This window comes from Sceloporus occidentalis, unplaced genomic scaffold, assembly GCF_023333645.1.
Source record: "Sceloporus occidentalis isolate IW3139 unplaced genomic scaffold, rSceOcc1.0.p SCAF_149, whole genome shotgun sequence".
Lineage (NCBI taxonomy): Eukaryota > Metazoa > Chordata > Lepidosauria > Squamata > Phrynosomatidae > Sceloporus > Sceloporus occidentalis.
Window position 1 is genome coordinate 2,295,920 of NW_028317129.1, and position 21,885 is coordinate 2,317,804.

At 35.9% G+C, this 21,885-nt stretch overlaps 1 protein-coding gene across 2 annotated transcripts in view; it reads left to right on the forward strand.

The window, feature by feature from the left end:
• LOC149280701 (testican-3-like) overlaps window positions 1–21,885 on the forward strand; it is a 107,428-nt gene that overhangs the window by 27,502 nt on the left and 58,041 nt on the right. Inside the window, exons 2-3 of one of the 2 annotated variants that reach the window (XM_089500172.1) lie at window positions 14,542–14,550; window positions 14,681–14,726. In XM_089500172.1, coding sequence (XP_089356298.1) covers window positions 14,542–14,550; window positions 14,681–14,726 — 55 coding nt within the window. The remainder of the gene's footprint in view (window positions 1–14,541; window positions 14,551–14,680; window positions 14,727–21,885) is intronic. The other variant, XM_089500173.1, reaches the window with a different exon arrangement.

Genomic DNA, 21,885 nt, shown 5'->3' on the forward strand with positions numbered 1-21,885 from the left:
TTACTTTAGTTAATATGTTGGATTTATCAGTATCTTTACCAATATGGTTTCAGGATCCCTTTTATTTCTCTTCAGTAATATACCAGTTGCTTGTGTGTACATACGATTGAATGTGACTGTCAATTTTGTCAGTTACATGACATGGTAAATTGTATGCTTCTGTTTATGGCGGCAAATTGTTTTGTGGCACATTTGATGTGCTTTGAAGAGATTGAAGTTTAGTTATAAAAGATGCTCCCTTTTTATTTATTTCATTTGCTTTCATATTGGATCTTTTCCTTTGGTATGTCAATAAATGTTGCATAGTGTCATGTCAAGGACATGCCATTCACAGTTAAATTTTGGAACTATTATCATTAATAAAAAGTGGTACTTTGGTATAATGAAATACAATATATATATATATATCAAATAACAGATGGAATAAGTATCTTGTGATAATACCTTTTTTTTTTTTTGGACTAACAACATTTTGGAATGACAAGCTTTCGGGAGCTCTTCTTCCTTTCTCAAGTCTAAAACATTGTCATTCCAAAATTTTGTTAGTCCAATAAAAAATAAAAAATATACACACACACACTACCTGTCCCTGCGTATAGAGCCTATTGAGCCCTTGAATTGAAAAGCCCAGTTACAAATGTAATACAGAAAAATATTCAAAAAACCCTTGTGAACTTCAGTAACAGGGCAAAAAAAAAAAAGTACGAAAGTGGAAGATACAAAAAAACATTTATATGTCTACATTATCAATTTTACCACACAACGCAAAATTATGAAATTTCTAATCACATAGAATACTGTTTGGATTTCTCAGTAATGTGTAACAATTTTAGAATAACTTTTACATAAAGATTGTAATTTTTCTTGCTAGCCCATCTTTTGGCTTATCAAAACAAGCAACTGTGAGCCAATAAAAACATAAGTGTGGGGGCTGGGACTCAAATTCTGGCAACGCAAAGAAATGTGATGTGAGTGTTTTTTTATCTTTTGCTTATAACACCCACATGTTTCTGACAGTTACAGTGTAAATATGTTAAAGGTCTTGCTAACTTATAATTAAATACAATTGTTTTTCACAACTTATCATTCTATACTTGTAATGTAAATACAATTTTGAGTACAAACTTGATGCACTTTTCTTTTTATAATTCTGCAATATCAATCTTATGACTGGTTATATGCATACCTGGGAACTTTCTAAATGAGCTGGCCCTGAGGCTCTTGGAATATTAACCCCTTTAATAGCCCATCTTGAAGATTATTTGCAGTGACTCGCCAAATATATTACCCAAATGACTCTTTTACCGGTACTCATAGAAACCTTGTCATAGTCAACTGCATTCAAGCAAGGATATCAACCATAGCATAATGGGAGCAAAAGCACCATTTGGGAACCTTATACAGTATATGATCCCAGCAGTGTAGAATATAAAGGAGTTATATGCAGACTGTATGACCCAGAGGATCTGCCTCTTCACCCATCACCTTGAGATTGGGGCAAAATCCCTGAGAATTCCCAGATATGGTCATATGGACACACCCATATAAATGTGTATGTACACTACTGTTTGGGGTCACTTAGAAAAAAGGGGTCACTGAAAGAAAAGCAAACATAGTCCATTAAAGTAAAATCAAACAGATCAGAAGTAGTGTATTGCTAATGTTGCAAATGAATGTTGTTGCTGGAAATTGCTGATTTTACTGGAATATCTTCATAGGTGTACAGAGGCTCTTTATCAGCAACCATCACTCTTGTGTTTCAATGGCATGGTTTGATAGTTAATTCAAGTTTAAAAGGTTAATTGATCATTAGAAAACCCTATTACAATTATGTTTGCATAACTAAAAATGTATTTGTATTACATGAAAATACCTAAGTGATCCCAAACTTCTGAACAGTAGTGTATATACATACATACCTGGTAACTTCCAAGGGTAGGCTACCAGGAGTTTCCTCTCTTTCAGTGGAGTAGCATTTTGAGGGGACATAGCGAGCAATACATAGAGGCAGGGCTATCCGTGCATTGTGTGTGGCTAGCTGCGGATGGACCCAGGCCAGTTATGTGTAGAGGTGGGGCTAGCGACCCATGGATAGTATTAAGTTGATGGACAGGGAAGTGACAAGGAGAATTAATGTACAGAAAGGTGATATTGAGTTCAGGGACACACAATAACACTGTCCAATTCAAACAAACTCCAATTTATTATGTTTGAGAACATGGTTCTCATAAGTATATCAGGTGTCACAGCATAGAAAATGTGTAGAAATTGTAAGGTTTACCTGGGGAAAACTCCATGTGTAGGTGAACATCTGGCTCTACTCCTATGTTTATCTGCAAATATAAACGAAGAAATAAAAAAATGTGTCCTTTCTGCAATGTTTTATTATTATTTACTATTTACTATTATTTACTATTTAGTGGGCTTTACTTCTTAGGATTTTTTTTTCTCATTTTCTTTCTGGTAAATTGAAAGTTTCATAATATTTTGTTTTATTTTGTTACAATTATTAAAATCATTATATTTTGTTCTATTTTGATACAATTAGTATTATTAGTTAGTACATAGTTACATAGTAGTGTAGTCGTAGTAGTATTACTTTGACAATGTACATTTGGTTGCATTCCTACCAAAACGTTTCTGTTCTCCTGTAGTAGAATAAAATAAAAGGTTAGGTTTTTTTTATGTTTTTTTCTTGCTATGGCATTAAACCACATTTCATGTCAATAATACAACACTAAATTGTTTAGTGGTTCTAAAAGGTTATTATGAGAAGACTGCTTGCGTTTTAATCCTCAAACCAATTCCTGGAAATACTGATTTTGTCCTGATCAGTGAACCTTGGAGATGGATTAGTTTGAGAATGATTCACAAATCTCGATTTCTCACTGTTCTTTGGAGTTTGATTTCTAAAGCAGAATTCCGTGCCTTTCCTGTGGACTGTGATTCTTCCCATAAATTCTATTTAATATACATTGTAAAAATTTTACAAGAATTTGCAACTTAATAGCTAACTACTATATGGACTGTGCTAAAATAGATTAAAATAATATTATTTAGATTTTCTTTCACTAAATTACAAGCTATACCTCCGACAATTTTGTTCTTTTTTTTTGTGAGGCATGGTTCACATCAGCAGATGCTTCTTGTGAATAGCAAACTCAAAATGTTAGTGTAGCTCTAAAACACACCTCCAATCCCATTTCATTGACTCCAGTAAGCTTTTGTTGAAGTCTAGGGATTTGCATACTTTTTTCCAACCCACACTGTAAATGTTTGAATGATGTGTTCAAAGTGGATAAGAACAATACGTTAATGTGTGTTATTAGTTAAAACAGGTTGTGTTTGTTCATTATTGTAACTTAGATGATGATCAGACCATATTTTAAGACACATTTAAACATAAATGCTGGTAATTCCAAAGGATTGACTTACTTTTTCTTGCTACTGCATATACATATACTATCTATCTATCTATCTATCTATCTATCTATCTATCTTTCTATCTATCTTTCTATCTATCTATCTATCTATCTATCTATCTATCTATCTATCAATCTATCATTTAACCCCCTTGAAATGTGAGGAAATTGTTCTTTTCTTCAAGAATTACTTATAGGTTATATGGTAAAGACTAAAAGTTGTTTTAATTATGGCATGGGCAATTAATCCCTATCTTAATATCTATTAGTGATGCTTTGGGTCTGGTGTACATAATAGCTGTTGGCAGGATTAGTACAATACATCAAACTGTGATGTATACAGCAGATGCATTAGAGCTTTCTTGACATAGATTGCAGATTTTATGCAGAAACAATATATGAAACACACATCCTTTTGTTGTGTATACATTTTGTAAATTGAATAGAAAAAAAACATGCATATTTAATGAAATGGGCTTCAAAGGAACATTATAACAAGATAAGTTATGCTGTTTGAAGATGTTAAACTTTTGTTGTGTAATACAGAACAGATGTCAACAGCAGACATGCTTTTACACCTATGGTAAAATGCAGTTACAAAGCTTCAGGCTGTAGAGATGTCTGTTCGTTGTCAAATATTTAGTTCAAAGCCTTTCAAAACAATGGAGTTAAGGGATATTTTTATTTTTCAAGAAGTAAGTTTTGTGCTACTTCGAAATAGTTTGAATGAAAATGTGAGAATGTAACTATGCATTATATTTCTTCTGAAATGATAACCAGAGCGCAATGATTCTGAAACTGGTTTGATTCAGGACTGCACTAATGTTTCACATAACACTTAGAACATAAAATATGTAAGTATTCTTATATAAACATATTTCCCTATAATAGTTCATAATCCTATTAGTTATCTAATTTCTCTTGATGGAAATTCGGAGGGGATAGTTTCACATAAATCATCTGGTCCTGGGATGGTTTAGGTTTAAGCCATGACTCTATATTAAACAGGCAAGTCCACCTTGACTCATTCTGTACTACTGCATGCTTGACAACCTCTAGTAGCACCATTATATAGGTTTATTTTGTGTCGTGAACTAAAATATAGGATCGATTAAAAGTAGCAGGGGATTGACTAGTGTCAATTCCAGTTCTTGATTTGCTTATGATTATTAAGGATTGATGGACAATATGAGATCTTCTGTTCTGACTTTAATCTGGGGCTCCACCATAAAGGTATCAGGGGGTTTACTGACATTCTCGACAAAAAGTAGTCCTATGTGTGAGACAAAATTTGTGTCTAAAACAGGCTTTCTTTTAACACAGGGCAAATCACAGCCTAACTGTTTACAATTATTTTGAATAATGATATGTGTACATAAACATATTGAGAATTTTTAGCCTCCAGATTAAGACCTGAAGTAACCTGAAGTATGACAAGTATGAAGAAACTTTATTTATGTATATTTATGTTAAAGTTAAAGTTAATTGTTAGTAAGAAACCGTCATAAGGTTCCATTTCAGGCTGGTGGTATTTGGACAAAGAAGCATTAACTGAATAACTCATACACCTTGGAATAGCACAAAAAGAGATGACTCTTAAAATTATTTCAATAGAAATTATGTGTGCAGATGATACTTCATCACGCCTCCATATGTGATGAGAACCTGTCAATGCTGGCTTTTTTTCTACTTTTTTGTATTGCAGATGACAGGTTATCACTAATCACATGTATTTTTAGGGAAAGGGTAACACTTTTTAACACTATCATCTACAACAAAAATGATAAAAAAAACAACAGTTAAGCTAGTTTATTTTTTTTATTATTTAAAATATAATATAGAGTTATATCAATAGCTATTGCACTTGCTTGAATGCCATCCAGTATTTGGGGTAGCTGTCCTTTCAGCAACCCTCAAAAAGAGAGTTGCATTATTGTATGAAATTTTTGATGAGTGGAGTTTCCATCTGACTTTGCCAAGAAGATGGATGGATAAAAAATCTATTTATGCCTTTTATTTGTGATATAGATATTATTTTTGTCCAAGAGACGATGGAGTCTTTAGTCAAAGTTTATACATTTTATTGAGCTAACATAGATAAGGGTGTAGATCACATATGTTTTCAGCAACTCAGACATTTCATCTTCAAAACATCTAAAAATCTGACTTCTTCTGTCCAAAAAGCTTATGTAGCTTTATATATTTCCTTATGTTGGGTCCAATACAGTGCTCCCTAAGCCAACATTGCCAGGTCGAGACAGCTATTTACAGGAAAGCCACATTCAGTGATTGTGGTGTTAGTAGCTAAAGTAAATAATTCTGATAATGTTTTCTATGTTTAATTAGGGGATTGCGACCCTTTACAGGTCCCAGACTTGTTTTTTTATATATATAAAAGGAAAGTAAGAAAGCAAGGAAATAATTGAGCTAATCAGCAAATCTGTGAAATCTCTAGGTTCACCCTAGAATTTCCAAGTGAAATCCTGCTTCCCAGCTCCTCACTCAGTTCCCACCTACACGCCTCCCTCTTTCTGCCCACTCATAAAAGGCTGTCCAGGGTTTTATGCACAGTGAGCCTGACCCTTATGTGTGGCTCCCCATCACAAAGCTAAATCCGCATTAAAAGGAGAACTCAGGGTAGGCTTTCCTTTGAAGTTATGTTCAAATGATTATAAAAAAAACAAAAAAACATATCCCTTGTTTTTTTGGTTTATGTCTAAGAACCAAATGACAGTTTCTAATGCAATGAATATTAAATGAATTTTATAAAAATTACAAATGTGACTTTATAAAAAACTGTACCCAATAGATAGAGAAACAGATTGTTTTTCGTAACACAAAATGTCTGCATAATTCAAGCGTAGAAGAAAAAAATTGGCATGCTATATTTGCATGAGTTTCCTACCATAATAAAACATGTCAGATTTATGTCAAAATAATGGCCTCAAAGTAAATAATTTAGCACTTACTGAAAATAGCACTTTCAATTTAAATACAGTTACTAAGATTTGCAAGATATCTGTATACTGGTTTATAAGAAATAACAGCAGCCCACAATGGTTGTAACTTTGTTTATGGCTATAAATACCAACAAGATGCGTTTGGTGTAAATACTATATTTATATGGATTTTTGCGGTATTTACTGGTCTTGTAAGAACATAATTGCAAAGCTTTTGCATATTTTTTTGACCATTGTGAACTTTACTTAGGTTCATCTGTGCGATTAGTGAATGATTTAACTCCTTGTGTTGACCTGCAGTCTCCATGTAAAGCCCTGTTTTCTCTTATCTCTTATTATTATTATTTATTGTTTAATATAGCGCCATCAAATTCTGTAGCGCTGTACAATGGGTAGACAGGACATAACAAGTAGTATGTGATATAACAAATTGATTTACAGAGACACCAGGTGAGGAGGGCTCTGCTCAAACAAGCTTACAGTCTTGTTTCTCTAAGCAGGGCAGCGACATTTAGCCATACCCTACCCCTTCACAAAACCACTCTTCCAGAAGAGGAAGAGCTCATGGGTAGCCTACCCAGGGATATTCCCAGTTATGCTTGTTTATGATAAAAATAATCTGGACAAAGTACTATATGTGGAACGTTTCATTGGCTGCGTGATCCATAATTAGAACTTCTATTAATCTGTAATTGATATATATGTAAAGCAAAAGCGTGTGGTATCTCCTGCATATTTTAGGTGTGAAGGTTTAGGTGTATAGGGAATGAAGGTTTGAATAGGAGAACTGGCATGTCTGTGTTTCACAAGCCATGTCAAATATGTATTTTATTGTGAATCTGAATTACCTATATCATGCCACACGTGTGAAATGACAACTCAATTATTGCAATAACATGAAGTTGTAAAGGACATTAAGCTTAATGACAACAGGGCCCAGGGCATCCGACTGAAATCACATAATCTTGCCAACCGCCATAAAAGCCAGCCGGCATAACTTAAACTTACAGTTCACCCTAAAGATATAGGGTAACTATACCCCGATAAAAGAATACAAAACAATATAATACAGGGTGGGTGGGAGGGTGCATTTTCATTAATTCCTCCATGGAGTCTTCAGCAGTATCGGCTCAGCGGTTTGCCAGGTAAGTGAACAGCCCCCTCAAAAATGGCCCTATTTATAGGTGATTTTCCCGCCCATTGTGAGGTAGGCACGCGGCAGCGTGAGACACATAAAAACGCGGCAAAGCGCTAGCGCATGCGCAATCGCATAAAAACTTACATAAGCTTCACATTTATTTTTTTTATACAAATGCCTGACCTTTCCCTGACCCCACAGCCTACACCTAACAATAATAACCTGACCTTTATTTGCCCCCACAACCTCAAGGCACCCTGCCCTATAGTTGCAGGCTTTATCATGAGGTTGTAAGGGACATTAAGCTTAATGACAACATATATATATATATATATATATATATATATATATACACACATACAAAATAACCACACATTAATAAATAAACACAAACACCATGCTTGGGTGAAACAGGCCGTGGACTTTTATTTAGTTTATCAAATATACATACTTCCAATGTAACGAAATAACTTTGCAACCATGGTAACATAAACATAACAAGCCCTTGGCACAAGCCCAGGGCATCCGACTAAAATCACATAATCTTGCCAACCGCCATAAAAGCCAGCCGGCATAACTTACAGTTCACCCCAACCGCCTCAAATCGGCTCTAATGACCATTTGAGGCCCTACCCCACCACACCACGGCCTGTTCAACCATACACTGCAAATCAACATTAAATATGTCATTACCAACGTCAGACAGATGAACACCATCCTGTCTATAAAAACCCACACACCCTCCTTCTAACTCTGTATGCCTAAAAGAAAAACCACCTTCCAACAACATAAATTTTTCAATTGCCCTATTGAACTTGCGACATACCCTTTCCAATGCCTTTAATTCTGGCCTCTGTAGCCACAGAAGGCGTGGAATAATCTCAGACCAAACCAATAACACATCCTGAAAGCATTCTTTAAAACATAAAATTAAACTTTTACAAAACATTATTAAATCTAATGACTTCATTTTACCCATGTCATTACCGCCACAATGTATTATTATTGCATTAGGCCATGGAAAATGATCTATACCCTCTTCTAAGCAATCTTTTAAATTATTAACCCTTAAACCTCTTACCCCTAACCAATAAATAGCAATATCATTCTCAGTAAAACCTAAATTCTCTCCATAGCTTCTTGCTGCTGCTCTTCTTTGTGCCCAAAATACGAAAGAATGCCCAACAATCCAAACTATAAAAGTTGGACGACCTGTAAAAAATGCAAAGTTAACAACTACTAAAACATCATAACAATATTATAACAAATTTGGCCTAACATATATTTTAAAACGGTCAGACTGCCACCTAGCTAACCTCTTAATCACTGAATCATCTAAACCTAATAAGGCAGCTTCAGTAGCAGCGCCAATTCTAAAAGAATGAGTCGTATATTTTTCGTTAGCTAAACCCAATTCCTTTAACCCCAAATTCAAAACCCCCCTAAATTGAAACCTAGTTAAGGGTAACCCTGACCGATGCACTAACCAATTCCCAGTAACCCCAGGCCGAACTTCATTGAACGCCTCTGCAGCTCCAACAGGACAAATATCTGAACCCTCCAACCTATTCAAGACAACCCAGCAACCTTTGGCGTCCTTGTCCGTCTTTGAAGCTCTGACAAACAATTTCAAATTAACATCACATATCACATCTCTATCCCGTAAGCCAGACCCACCATTCTTATTATTTGCAACTAACTCACTAATTCTAATTCTCCTATCATCAGGCATCCTAGTTCTATTACCATAGCCTTTCAGCACCTGTTTAATCAAAAAAATCCCTAAACGAATGGTGCTTACCAGCCAACTTGAAAAAGAAAGCTACACCAAATAAACATCTATCTATACTAGACTTTGCCATACCCTTATCAATTAAGCTAACCACAAAAGATAAAGCTCCATCTACACTTCCTTCAAAAATATCCAAATTCCTTTGTTGAACAAAAACAGTCCAAGCCTTCCAAGCCTTGGAGAAACCCTCCCATGTATTCCTTGAAACAGATTTCACCAACAGATCACTTAACTTGGTGAAGTCAAATCCCAAACCGACTCCGGAATTACAAGCCCTTCCTTGTCCGCTTGTGGCGCCAACGTCCTGAGCATCTTAAAATTGAAACGAGACAGTGCATCAGCCAAAACATTCCTATTGCCTGGTATATGCTTGGCCTTAAGCCATATGTTACCTTTCAAACATAAAAATACTAAATGTCTCAAAAGATTAATCACAGGAATGGATTTAGCCCGCAAAGTATTAATTACCCAGACCACACCCATATTATCGCAGCGCGAGACACATAAAAACGCGGCAAAGCGCTAGCGCACGCGCAATCGGATAAAAACTTACATAAGCGTCACATTTTTTTTTTTATATACAAATGCCTGACCTTTCCCTGACCCCACAGCCTATACCTAACAATAATAACCTGACCTTTATTTGCCCCCACAACCTCATGGCACCCTGCCCTATGGTTGCAGGCTTTATCATTATGGAGCTAATAAACCCTAGGTGGTTATTTTCACACAAATAAATAAATAATATGATAACAAAAACCTTGCATTTGCCTAGTAATAGATAATTGTAAAAATAATTAATGGAATGTCATTAGTGTCAGAATAAAAAAATCTGCTTGTGTATCAAGACACCTTTGGAGGCTCCGTGTAGCCTGAGGGGCTCCTATGTTACTCATGGCAGACTGGGTGAAAAAGTACCTGCTTTTATTTGTGGCCCTGTACATAGATGAATAGTGGCTGCAGATAATAAGAAATTGGCCCATCTAGTGTACATTTTTGTTAAAGTTCTAGCAAAGAATCAGTTTCATTGACACAAATATTGCAAATATCCTTGTAATCCTTGATGAGATCCGGGGATGCTCCAGCAGAGTAACATTATAGTTATATACACTATATAGATGACAAACCAAAAGAAAAGAGACAGAGTAGGTTTTCATGAAGGTTACAAGGTTTGACCAAGTATGCTTTGCAAGTCAATAAATGTTCACCTCATGTTTGCACATGTGCATTCGTACACGGCCCTTGTTTACATATGTATTAAGAAGCTTGCATTATATAAAATTCAATTACTGAATCTGACAAAGTAGTTCCCCGTACTTATAAATTAATATTTGTGTACCAAAGGAGTCATTTGCATCCAACCCTGACCTGTTATTTCTAGAGAATTTAATTACAGAATACATAAAAGAGAAAAAACAGCATGACGTCTGTTTTGCAGCTGCAGGAACTTTGGAGGGAAAATGGAAATTTTACTTGTTTAACACATTGTTTTGTGATAGTAAGTATTTACAGAACTGTGGCTACCTCAATGCACTAAAATAATGGAATAGTAATGTCTTCTAAAACATCAAAAACAAGAGCAATGAGCTTTAGCACACCTGGGCCACTGTGTAATTAGAAACTTGGCACATGTGTTCAAGAATATTGATTTTCAATGTATATTTAATATAGGAAACATATCATACTGTCCTAAAAACTTAATTTGCATTGACTCAACCTCATTTGGAAGGACGTACATAATGTTTAAATAAGTACATGTGCATCGTCTCAAAGTTCTTTGCTTTTTGATGCATTTAGGGTATCATCAAAATGGTCAAAACAGAACAACATTAAATAAGATAATAAGCCTGTTAAATACTATATAATAATGGCAACTGAGAGAAGTTGACAGCTACAGTATGTGTACTGACTAGTTTGTAACGCCAAGGTTCAAATTGCCCAGTGTCTTCTGAACCTTGGACACATGCAATTCAATGTTACACAGCACTAACAGTTCCTGTGGAAACGCTATATGAACTGATATACAGAATTCATACACATAAGTATATATTAGTATATATAAAAATTTTAGCAATGTTGTATTGGGCCAAAATAACCACAATGATCCTTTCCAGGTATTAGGTTAAATAGTAATCCACATGGTATAGTGACACGCTTATACTAATTGTATTAGATCATTTACATTGTTTATATTATAATACCATTTATTGAAAAAATAAAAGTAAGACTTTGTGATCACCATAACCTGGTTATGACCAGGTTGAATGTTTGTATGTTGCAGAAAATGATGCAATTTTTGCGGTTGAATGAGTGGATATAGTTCATCATGACTTTTTTTGCTTACTAAGAAGATAAATAATTTGTGTAGTTGTTGCAGATTTACGGGTTTGATTCTTTCACTATTCTTAATTAAATATTCATGTAAATGTTCAATGTACTCTTCAGCAGTTTCCTCTGGGAGATAATGGGATTTACGTTACATCTGTTCGGAATTCAAGCTATAATTACTAAATCTTATCTGTAACCTACCTTTCCTCAGGAATTTGATATTTACCAATCAGTCAAAAATATGTAGCAAGATATATACTCCATTGTTTAAATCAGTGGTTCCCAAACGTACTGTCCCCTTTTCAGAAAAAAAAAAATACTTTGGGAGGCACTGGGTTTTATTAAGAACTTGCAGCTTGTGTGTTTATTTGGAAAGTCACTAACTCTATATTACACAACAGATCAAACATACGAGAAATGTTCTTCTATTTTTATTTAATGCCCCCCAATTGCTCCTGAGGCTGCTACTGCCCCCCTGGATTGTTCCAATGCCCCCATAAGGTGGTATTGCACACTTTTTGTAAGCCTCTGGATGCACAGACTGAAAATACGAAATATAATAATTAAACATAGAAACCTATACTTTGATGGCCTATAAGAAACATTCAGCCCATCTAGTTCCTCTATCATATCTGCTAGAAGAGTATCTATCACCCTCTCAGCAAAGCAAAACCTCTTTACATTGCATCTAAGCCTCTGACCCTTTAGTTTTAAAAAATCCCCAGAAATAATTATTTCTATATTTCACCAATAGCACAATACCCATAATAGTATATTTTGCCTTTGATTTTTTTTATGTCCAAAGTGCATTTTTTTATTTTTAGCAAAACAGAACTGCAGCTGACTCTTTTGAACTTTTTCCTTCTAAGTTACTTCAAGGGGGAGTTTCATGTAATGTTTTGCTTTTAGAATTAAACTCAGTGTTGTATACAGTAATATAGTTATATAGCAATTAAAGGAAGCCTGGTTTTATTACATGTTGTTCCAACAAACATCTTTGGACGCTGCCATTGTAGATGGTCATTGGATATATTTTGGTGGCTTTCCATGTTAAAACACCACACTGACCTGTTTATAGCAATGCTCAAAGAAGCCCTGATTGGCTTATTCAACAAAAAAAACCATCTAGTTGTCTACCCAGTTGAAGATCTTGGTCGATAAAAAGCAATACCTTATTTTAACACCCAAGCTGATATTCTTAGTTGTTTATGAAAGACAACAACATATTCTGTTCCGTAATAAAGATATTCTATATCTACTTTTATTTTACTAATGTGGATTGGCAAGATCCCCTTGTGGTTAACCCATGCTGTTTCTCTTATCGCAAGCTATTTTTGTAACACACTTTCTATTATTTTACCACCTACTAATAAACTTACTGGTTTAAGTCTTGCCTGCTACCTTCTAGAAGTACTCCTGCCGATATTGACTAGTTAGATACAATGTTAATGGGCCTGTTAAAAAAGGGATGCATCCAGGATAGGATTGGATAGGATAGGATTTGCTTTGGAGAATTAGAAAATCTTCCTCTGTAAACATACATGTTTTTATATGTCTCACCATTTCTTTTGAGGTACTTTCCAATCTCCCTTCCACTGTTAAAGCAGACATTTTAATTGAGGTCATCAGCTTGACCTGTATCCTCATTTATATACTGTATATCCCAGATTTTATCATGTGCCTAGTCCCTGATTATTTTTTTCCTCCACTGTGTGTGCTTTCGCACATTAGTAATGTAGTTTAGTATTTACTCCTATCTTACTTAGCCTGAGTCGGCTTATAGGGTCTAAATGCGAATATATATATATATATATATATATATATAATATCCCATGTTTGCACAGTACCACAGTGGCTCCTTTTCTCATAACTTTACTGAAGTTTTAATGTTCCATTTCCCTGGACTTCATCTAAATATTTCAAGGAAAACAACCGATTTGCATCTACTCTTCTTTACGTATCAGGGCTTACTGCTTTGATTGAAAGCAAAAAAAAACGAATAGACCTTGTACTTTTGTGTGGGTTTCCCTAAGTGATAAAAACATGCCTTGACATCATCATTATACATTGGTAAAGATTAGGCAGGTCTCAAATATACTTTACTACTCTGTAGAACATAACACCTTATAAAATGTTGTTAAGAGAATCAAAAATCATTATAAACAGTGTCTAATTTACAGGGATAATTAAACATATTGAAACCTCTAATTATATTGGAAGGCGTATTTAAAATTTCATATCTTTGGTAATTTTTCCAACAAGAGAATTAAATACCCATCGACCAAAGTACCTATCAGTATATCAGTCAATTTGTATTCAAAGAATGTGTTTTAGGGTGTATTCTAGTATTACAAGATTTTATTTTCAAAGCAATTTCACATTTTACAACGTGTAAAATATTATACTAATACCCCACCATTCTGAATACCCCCTTACAGTTAACAAAGAAGACCAGTTAGGTTCGGTCATTTAGCTTTAGTGAATTGGTTTTGTTCTAGTATATCTGGATTAAGTAGAAACAACCATTTTATATACACTATGGGAAAGATAGCAGCTGTGGTTAAAATCATTAAATCTGTACCAGCAAAATTACATACCTTGCTAGTTTAATCACTGCTTCCTGCAGCTTGTTGAATATATTTTTGAATGTTTTCTTGTAGAATGTCATTGTTACAAATCCCCCACTATGAAGGAAAGAATAATCAATGATATCTTATTTGGAGAACCATTATATTTGATTTTATTTATGCTATAGAGAAAAAGGAAAAGAAAACAAATGTAAATGTTTGAGTAGTTTGTATGTGACTAATATCTTATTAACCAAAGCATTCTGTATGAAATGCCATGTATATTCTATTGTACTCATTGTCACTGTTCTTATTTCACTGGCTGCCCACTCAGGAAGTAGAGGTTTGTACACTTTTATTTTCTCATTCTACAGTAATGTGTTTGTTACTGCATGGGTATCGTGTTCACTGCAGTGCATGTTTCCTATATCAAGACTCTTTAGTCATTATAATATATACCATCTATTTCGTAGGATGATTACTTCCGCACTTGGAGCCCTGGCAGACCTTTTGATCAAGGTAAGATAACTATATGATATTTAATATTCTGTTGCCTGGAAATGGAAAAGCCTAATGTAAATCTAAATCTATTTCACATTTGTTTTTCATTGACTAATTTTTGATCTTAGATAACTTTTTATACACTGGTAATTATAATTATATAATATTATACTACTCTAGTAGTCTAAAATACCCAAATAAGCCCGGTTTAGGTATAAAATATATTACATGAGTGCATATAAACGAATATATTTAATTAATGGAGTTATTACAGCCTTGAACGCCACAGATATTCAATTTATTACTCATAATTTTGGGGTAAAAAGTTATTTTCTCTAGTGTTTTAGTGAAGTCTAAAATGAGGGTCTGGCAACATTCAGCCATGGGTATTTGGAGGTAGGTCTGGCCATGTAGTTCAGTAATAAACCCCCACCTATCTGACATCAAATCCTGTGTAGTTTTAAAGAAAGAATACAAAGAAAAACCCCATCAAATATGACTCAGTCATCAGATGTCACCTAAAAGCATTCTTACTCTAGTGGCTATATGTCAAATGCTATCTTCAGATAGTAGTCCAACATCTTTAGCTCTGGCCAGCCAAGGAGGCAATTGCCCATCTGCCACCCGTGTGAGTCCTTTTCTTGTGTTTTTTCATCTGCAGGATATTACTATTTACAAAACAGGACATGTTTTGCTAACAACATTATAGTCTTTGGTTGAAATGGATATCTTTTTGGGGGCCCAAAAAAGTTACATAAGTTTTTGTGACCACAGTGTTCTCTTCTTCGGATGTTTAATATTTTCTAAAATAGTTTCTTATTATTAAAGGCTTAGCAAGCAGAACGTCCCATTGTTTAAGCTTGCACAAAATGGATCTTCAAAGTGCCCATTTGTATTGTAATATCATGTTAATATCAGTAGTACTTGTGGGCATTTTAAAATTGTATGTCCCAAAGAATTACTAGAGAGTTATTTCACACAAGTTCAATTATTTATATATCCAGAGTTTGTTTGATGTATTTGGTTAATAATTAACTAACGTGAGCTCAACACTTCTGAACAAATGTAATTGAAATGGTGCGATTTCTGCAATACCTTGGCTTTAGTTTATAAAAAGTATTCTCATAGTTTTTGTCTTTTATAAAACAATAGTTTGTATTAGCTTTGGCTGGTACAAGGACTGCACTCCTGTAGTAATGTTATTTTATTTCTAAAGCAACATTTTAAAGGTTAAGGTTGCCCAACTTTGAAAGTATTATTAAGCATTTATGCTAGATGAATTTATTTTTTATATTGTTATTATTATACACTGCTCAAAATAATAAAATGAACACTTAAACAACACAATGTAACTCGAAGTCAATCACACTTCTGTGAAATCACACTGTCCACTCAGGAAGCAACACTGATGCAAAATCAATTTCACATGCTGTTGTGCAAATGGAACAGACAACAGGTGGAAATTATAGGCAATTAGCAAGACACCCCCAACAAAGGAGTGGTTATGCAGGTGGTGGCCACAGTTTTATGCTTCCTGGCTGATGTTTTGGTCACTTTTGAATGCTGGCGGTGGTTTCACTCTAGTGGTAGCATGAGACGGAGTCTACAACCCACACAAGTGGCTCAGGTAGTGCAGCTCATCCATGATGGCACATCAATGCGAGCTGTGGCAAGAAGGTTTGCTGTGTCCGTCAGCGTAGTGTCCAGAGCATGGAGGCACTACCAGGAGACAGGCCAGTACATCAGGAGACGTGGAGGAGGCCATAGGAGGGCAACAACCCAGCAGCAGGACCACTACCTCCGCCTTTGTGCAAGGAGGAGCAGGAGGAGCACTGCCAGAGCCCTGCAAAATGACCTCCAGCAGGCCCCAAATGTGCATGTGTCCACTCAAACCTTCAGAAACAGACTCCATGAGGGTGGTATGAGGCCCGTCGTCCACAGGTGGGGGTTGTGCTTACTGCCCAACACCGTGCAGGACGTTTGGCATTTGCCAGAGAACACCAGGATTGGCATATTCGCCACTGGCACCCTGTGCTCTTCACAGATGAAAGCAGGTTCACACTGAGCACATGTGACAGACGTGACAGAGTCTGGAGATGCCGTGGAGAACGTTCTGCTGCCTGCAAGATCCTCCAGCATGACCGGTTTGGCGGTGGGTCAGTAATGGTGTGGGGTGGCATTTGTTTTGGGGGCCGCACAGCCCCCCATGTGCTTGCCAGAGGTAGCCTGACTGCCATTAGGTACCGAGATGAGATCCTCAGACCCATTGTGAGACCATATGCTGGTGCGGTTGGCCCTGGGTTCCTCCTAATGCAAGACAATGCTAGACCTCATGTGGCTGGAGTGTGTCAGCAGTTCCTGCAAGAGGAAGGCATTGATGCTATGGACTGGCCCGCCCGTTCCCCAGACCTGAATCCGATTGAGCACATCTGGGACATCATGTTTCGCTCCATCCACCAACGCCACGTTGCACCACAGACTGTCCAGGAGTTGGCAGATGCTTTAGTCCAGGTCTAGGAGGACATCCCTCAGGAGACCATCCGCAACCTCATCAGGAGCATGCCCAGGCGTTGTAGGGAGGTCATACGGGCACGTGGAGGCCACACACACACACACTACTGAGCCTCATTGTGACTTGTTTTAAGGACATTACATCAAAGTTGGATCAGCCTGTAGTGTGGTTTACCATTTTGATTTTGAGTGTGACTCCATATCCAGACCTCCATGGGTTGCTAAATTTGATTTCCATTGAGAATTTTTGTGTGATTTTGTTGTCAGCACATTCAACTATGTTAAGACGAAAGTATGTCATACGATTAGTTCATTCATTCAGATCTAGGATGTGTAATCTTAGTGTTCCCTTTAATTTTTGAAGCAGTGTATGTTATTTATATAGCGTCAACAATTTACGCAGCGCTTAATACAATACATATATTGAAGGGGTATGACAAGACGAGAACTGACAGACTAAGACAAACCGATACATTAGGTATTATTTTTGATGCAGGGGAAATTGAGATTATTCATGAAAGCTCCATTTCTAGGTCGTGATGGGTATTAGACGTAGTTATGTGTATCTGAAAAAAACATTTGTGATTGATTAGATGTGAACCCATGGTGCTGATAAATTTGTGAGTAAAGGGAAACATCAGACATCTCAAAAGCTTTTAACCCCTTAACGACCAATGACATGCCAGACATGTCACAAAAAATGGTCAATTAACAACAGATGTGTTGCTGTAATGCCTTGATTTGGAGGCATTCAGGAACACCTAAAACTGCTTCAGGGACCCTGGGTGATCCCTCCCCGGAGTGTTCATGACACCGGATTTAAAAAAGCTTAGGAGGCGATCATAAGCTCAAATGGTATAGCAAGGCATTCAGCCTCCCTGAAAACCCACTCCAGGGTGCACTGTAATCGCTTCCCAGAGTGACCAAATGCACCATAGCGAGAGATGTTGCCTCTTGCAAGATGGCGTCTCCCACTTCAAAATTAGCAACTTCCCAAGAGGGGACTGCATCTAACCATGCAAGTCAATGGAACCCAGCTAACTAATCACAATGCAATTAGTAAAATATATAAAAAATGGAAAAACATTAAGAAAAAAGTTAAAATATTACCATTTAAAATAGCCTGGGTGTCTGTTTTTAAAAATATATGGTTTTGTAGAGTAAATTGATTTGTCTGGGTTCAAAGAGGCCCAAAATATGGGCACAGGATGACCAAATTCTAAATTAGAAAAAGGCACCTCCCAAATGTGGCCCCTTACCCCCCAAACATCCAGGCATGGGTGGTCTCACTGTACTTTGGAGATGATGCTGAAAACCTTTTGGGGTGTTGTTTGGCAGTGAAATATACCAGGAGCTATAAATTCACACCTGAAGTACAATGTGTATAAAATAAATGTAATAAAATTACATACATTGACAAAGGGTGGTGGTAGAATTAGTGCATATAAAGAGTTAAAATAGCAGCATTTTAAATATTATGTTGTGTCCAGTTTTCAAAAGTATATGGTTTCATGGTGTAAACAGAATCGGGCAACTTCAAATTGTCCCAAATAGGACATTGAGGGTAGGATTACAAGGTTTTAAAAAAAGGTTTGAAATAGCAATATGCTATTTATACGTATTGCCCTTTAGCTTGCAAACAAAAAACATAAAAATGGGTATTTCTAAACTCAGGACAAATCTTAGAATCTATTTAGCTTTTTTTTTTTTCAATTTGCTTTTGTAGATGAGTAAAAACTTTCAAATGAAATATATTTCTTTCAATTTTCACCATATTTTTATTTTTTTTTATAGTAATAATGGTTTCTTAAAGAATCCCTTCTTGTCCTGAAAAAAATTCTAAACACAAGAACTGCTATGCTTTCATAGACTAACAAAAACTGACCTTCTGAAATATGTTGGTAGGGTATCCAAAAATAACTACTTCCAATTGGTTTATGCTCAAGGTGATTTTTATCCACTGTGGTGTCATCTGGCTAAATTTTATTTGAAGCAAGCCCTTGCGTTTTCCATCCAATCTCTTTTGAATTAGTTAATCCTCCATGCTATCATTTTCTAATACCACATTTTGAGATATAGGATTATCCCCAGGGATTATCGCCTGCTGTTTACCTGAATTGTCCAGTTTGTTTCTTCCAAAAAAAACTTCATAGAACATGGTATGGAGAAAATGAAAAATATTATTTCTTCCATTTTCTGTTATAAAGGGGATACACGTTCCCTTCCAAATCATAACTACTATGTGACATGCACTTATTAGGATTTTCCCAACAACAGATGTGATGGTAAGGTCTCTGCATTTATAAGCCAAATTTTAATAGTGGTTTGAAAAGCAATGTCAAAGCGTGGGCTTTTGCCAGATGTTTATAAATCACGGACTTTGTGAAAGCTTGAATATTTGGTTCTGCTTCTCAATGTTTTAAACTCTTATGTTTACTATGTTACCATATGAGCTGGTACACGTATGTATGTAGGTATCATCTTATACTGTCATTCCAACACACAAACTGCACATGTGTAAGCCTAAATCTTAAACTGCATGCATGATATTGTTCACTTAACCCTCTGTGTGCCAGGGGTAAGGGCAGATTTTTCCATCAAGGCCAGTTTTTCGAATTTCACTTCAGTTACATTTAGTTGATAATCTTATACATATGCGGCATTTTGTTTTTCTGGACAAATTAGGCTATACATACACATATACCTAGTTTATGGTAAATCATGCACCTATTACAAAATTACAGAATTTAACCCATTCCTATATGATTTTTTGGGTTACAGAAGATAAGTCAGCAGCCTCCCCTGCACAACAGAAAGTTTTTGCAGCTATTGCATAGTTACGTACCACACATATATAACTGGCACTTTAAGGGTTAAACATCAATGTTCTACTAGTGATCTGCTCCTTTTGTATTTAATTATATTGTATGGTATAAGTCTGTATGGCTAAAAGAAAATAATCCATTCTTGCTATACGACTACGTTTGTATTCCTGTGTTAGAAAATGATTGACAAATACCTGCTTTTGATTAATGTTTCACTATAGCCCTCTCTATACTGCTTGACATTGAGGTCTGACTGCTGCAATTATGGGAGAGCAATTTCCTTACGTCTCGCCTAATATTACAACAATTGGAGACTTGAGGTCTGACTTTTAATGGATTCTGCTAAATCTTGACACATGTGTATTTTATCATTCCAAATATCACCTGTCTCTAGTACTGTTTAAAAGCCTATTACTCGGTTTGGAGTAATCAGTCAAAGCACTCCTTAATCCATTAAATGAACAACGTACAAGAAAACCTTAACACCCTGATTCTGGACAAAACAAAAACAAAAAACCTCTGGATCCTTAATGTATCTGACTTTTGTGTTATTTTTTCTTTCTAAATCTAAAAATATAAACATAAAATACATCACTAAACTCTTTTATCGATTTTTTGACAAAAGACTAAGTAAGTGCATTCATTTAATACCATTGATTTTGTTTGAATCTCCTATGATTGTTTCTATGTGAAATTGTGACTAATGTATTTTATATGTTATTTTATATCTATTGTATGAACACATTGAGGTTGATTACTATAAACAGTACTGTGCAAACATTTTAGGCATGTGAAAAAATGCTGTAAAGAAAGAATGATTTCAAAAAGAGACATATTAATAGTTCATATTTATCATTTTACAAACTGCAAAAAAAGAAAGAAAGAAAGAGAACAGAAGAAAAATGTAAATCAAATTAAGATTTGATGTACAGTTGCACAAATTTGGGTATTCAGGCATATAGTTAGGTGCATGCAGGGGCCTACCTAGAGTATTTGGCACCTGGGGCGGATCCTGTATGTGGCACCCCCCCACACACACACCTGCATAGCTTCTACCGTTATATACCGGTGCAGACACTGAAGGTGGTACAGCATAACACTTACTGTTATCATTATATACTGAGGCAGACATTGACGGTGGTACAGCATAACACCTATCACTATATACTGAGGCAGACATTGACGGTTGTACAGCATAACACCTACCACTATATACTGAGGCAGACAATGACGGTGGTACAACATAACACCTATCACTATATACTGAGGCACACATTGACGGTGGTACAGCGTAATCCCTATCACTATACATTGAGCCAGACATTGACAATAGTGCAGCATAACTCCTATCACTATATACTAAGCCAAACATTGATGTGGTGTAGGCCTACCACTTCATTAGTAGTAGGGATGCACCGAAACGAATTCTGGACTGAAACCGAAAATGCAGCATTTACCTGGCCGAAACCGAATATGACACCCCCCCACACCATAAAAAAAAATCTAACACTTTTATTTAAAGTAATTAACATACCAAAATAGGACAAAACAATTAAATAACAATATTAATATATATATATATATATATATATATATGATTGTTAACAGCAATCACATTCCTATCATGCCCAGGCATTCCCAGATTCCAGGATGTACTCGCAGACTTGGCATGATAGGAGTATGATTGCCCTATATACCCCTTCTCACTCCCTTTTGTCCTACCTACCCCTTCTCACTCCCTTCTCCCTATCTACCCCCTATCCCCCCGTCTCACTCCTTCTCCCTATCTACCCCCTCCTAACTATCTACCCTCTCCCCCTTTGAAGTTCACTTACCTTTCA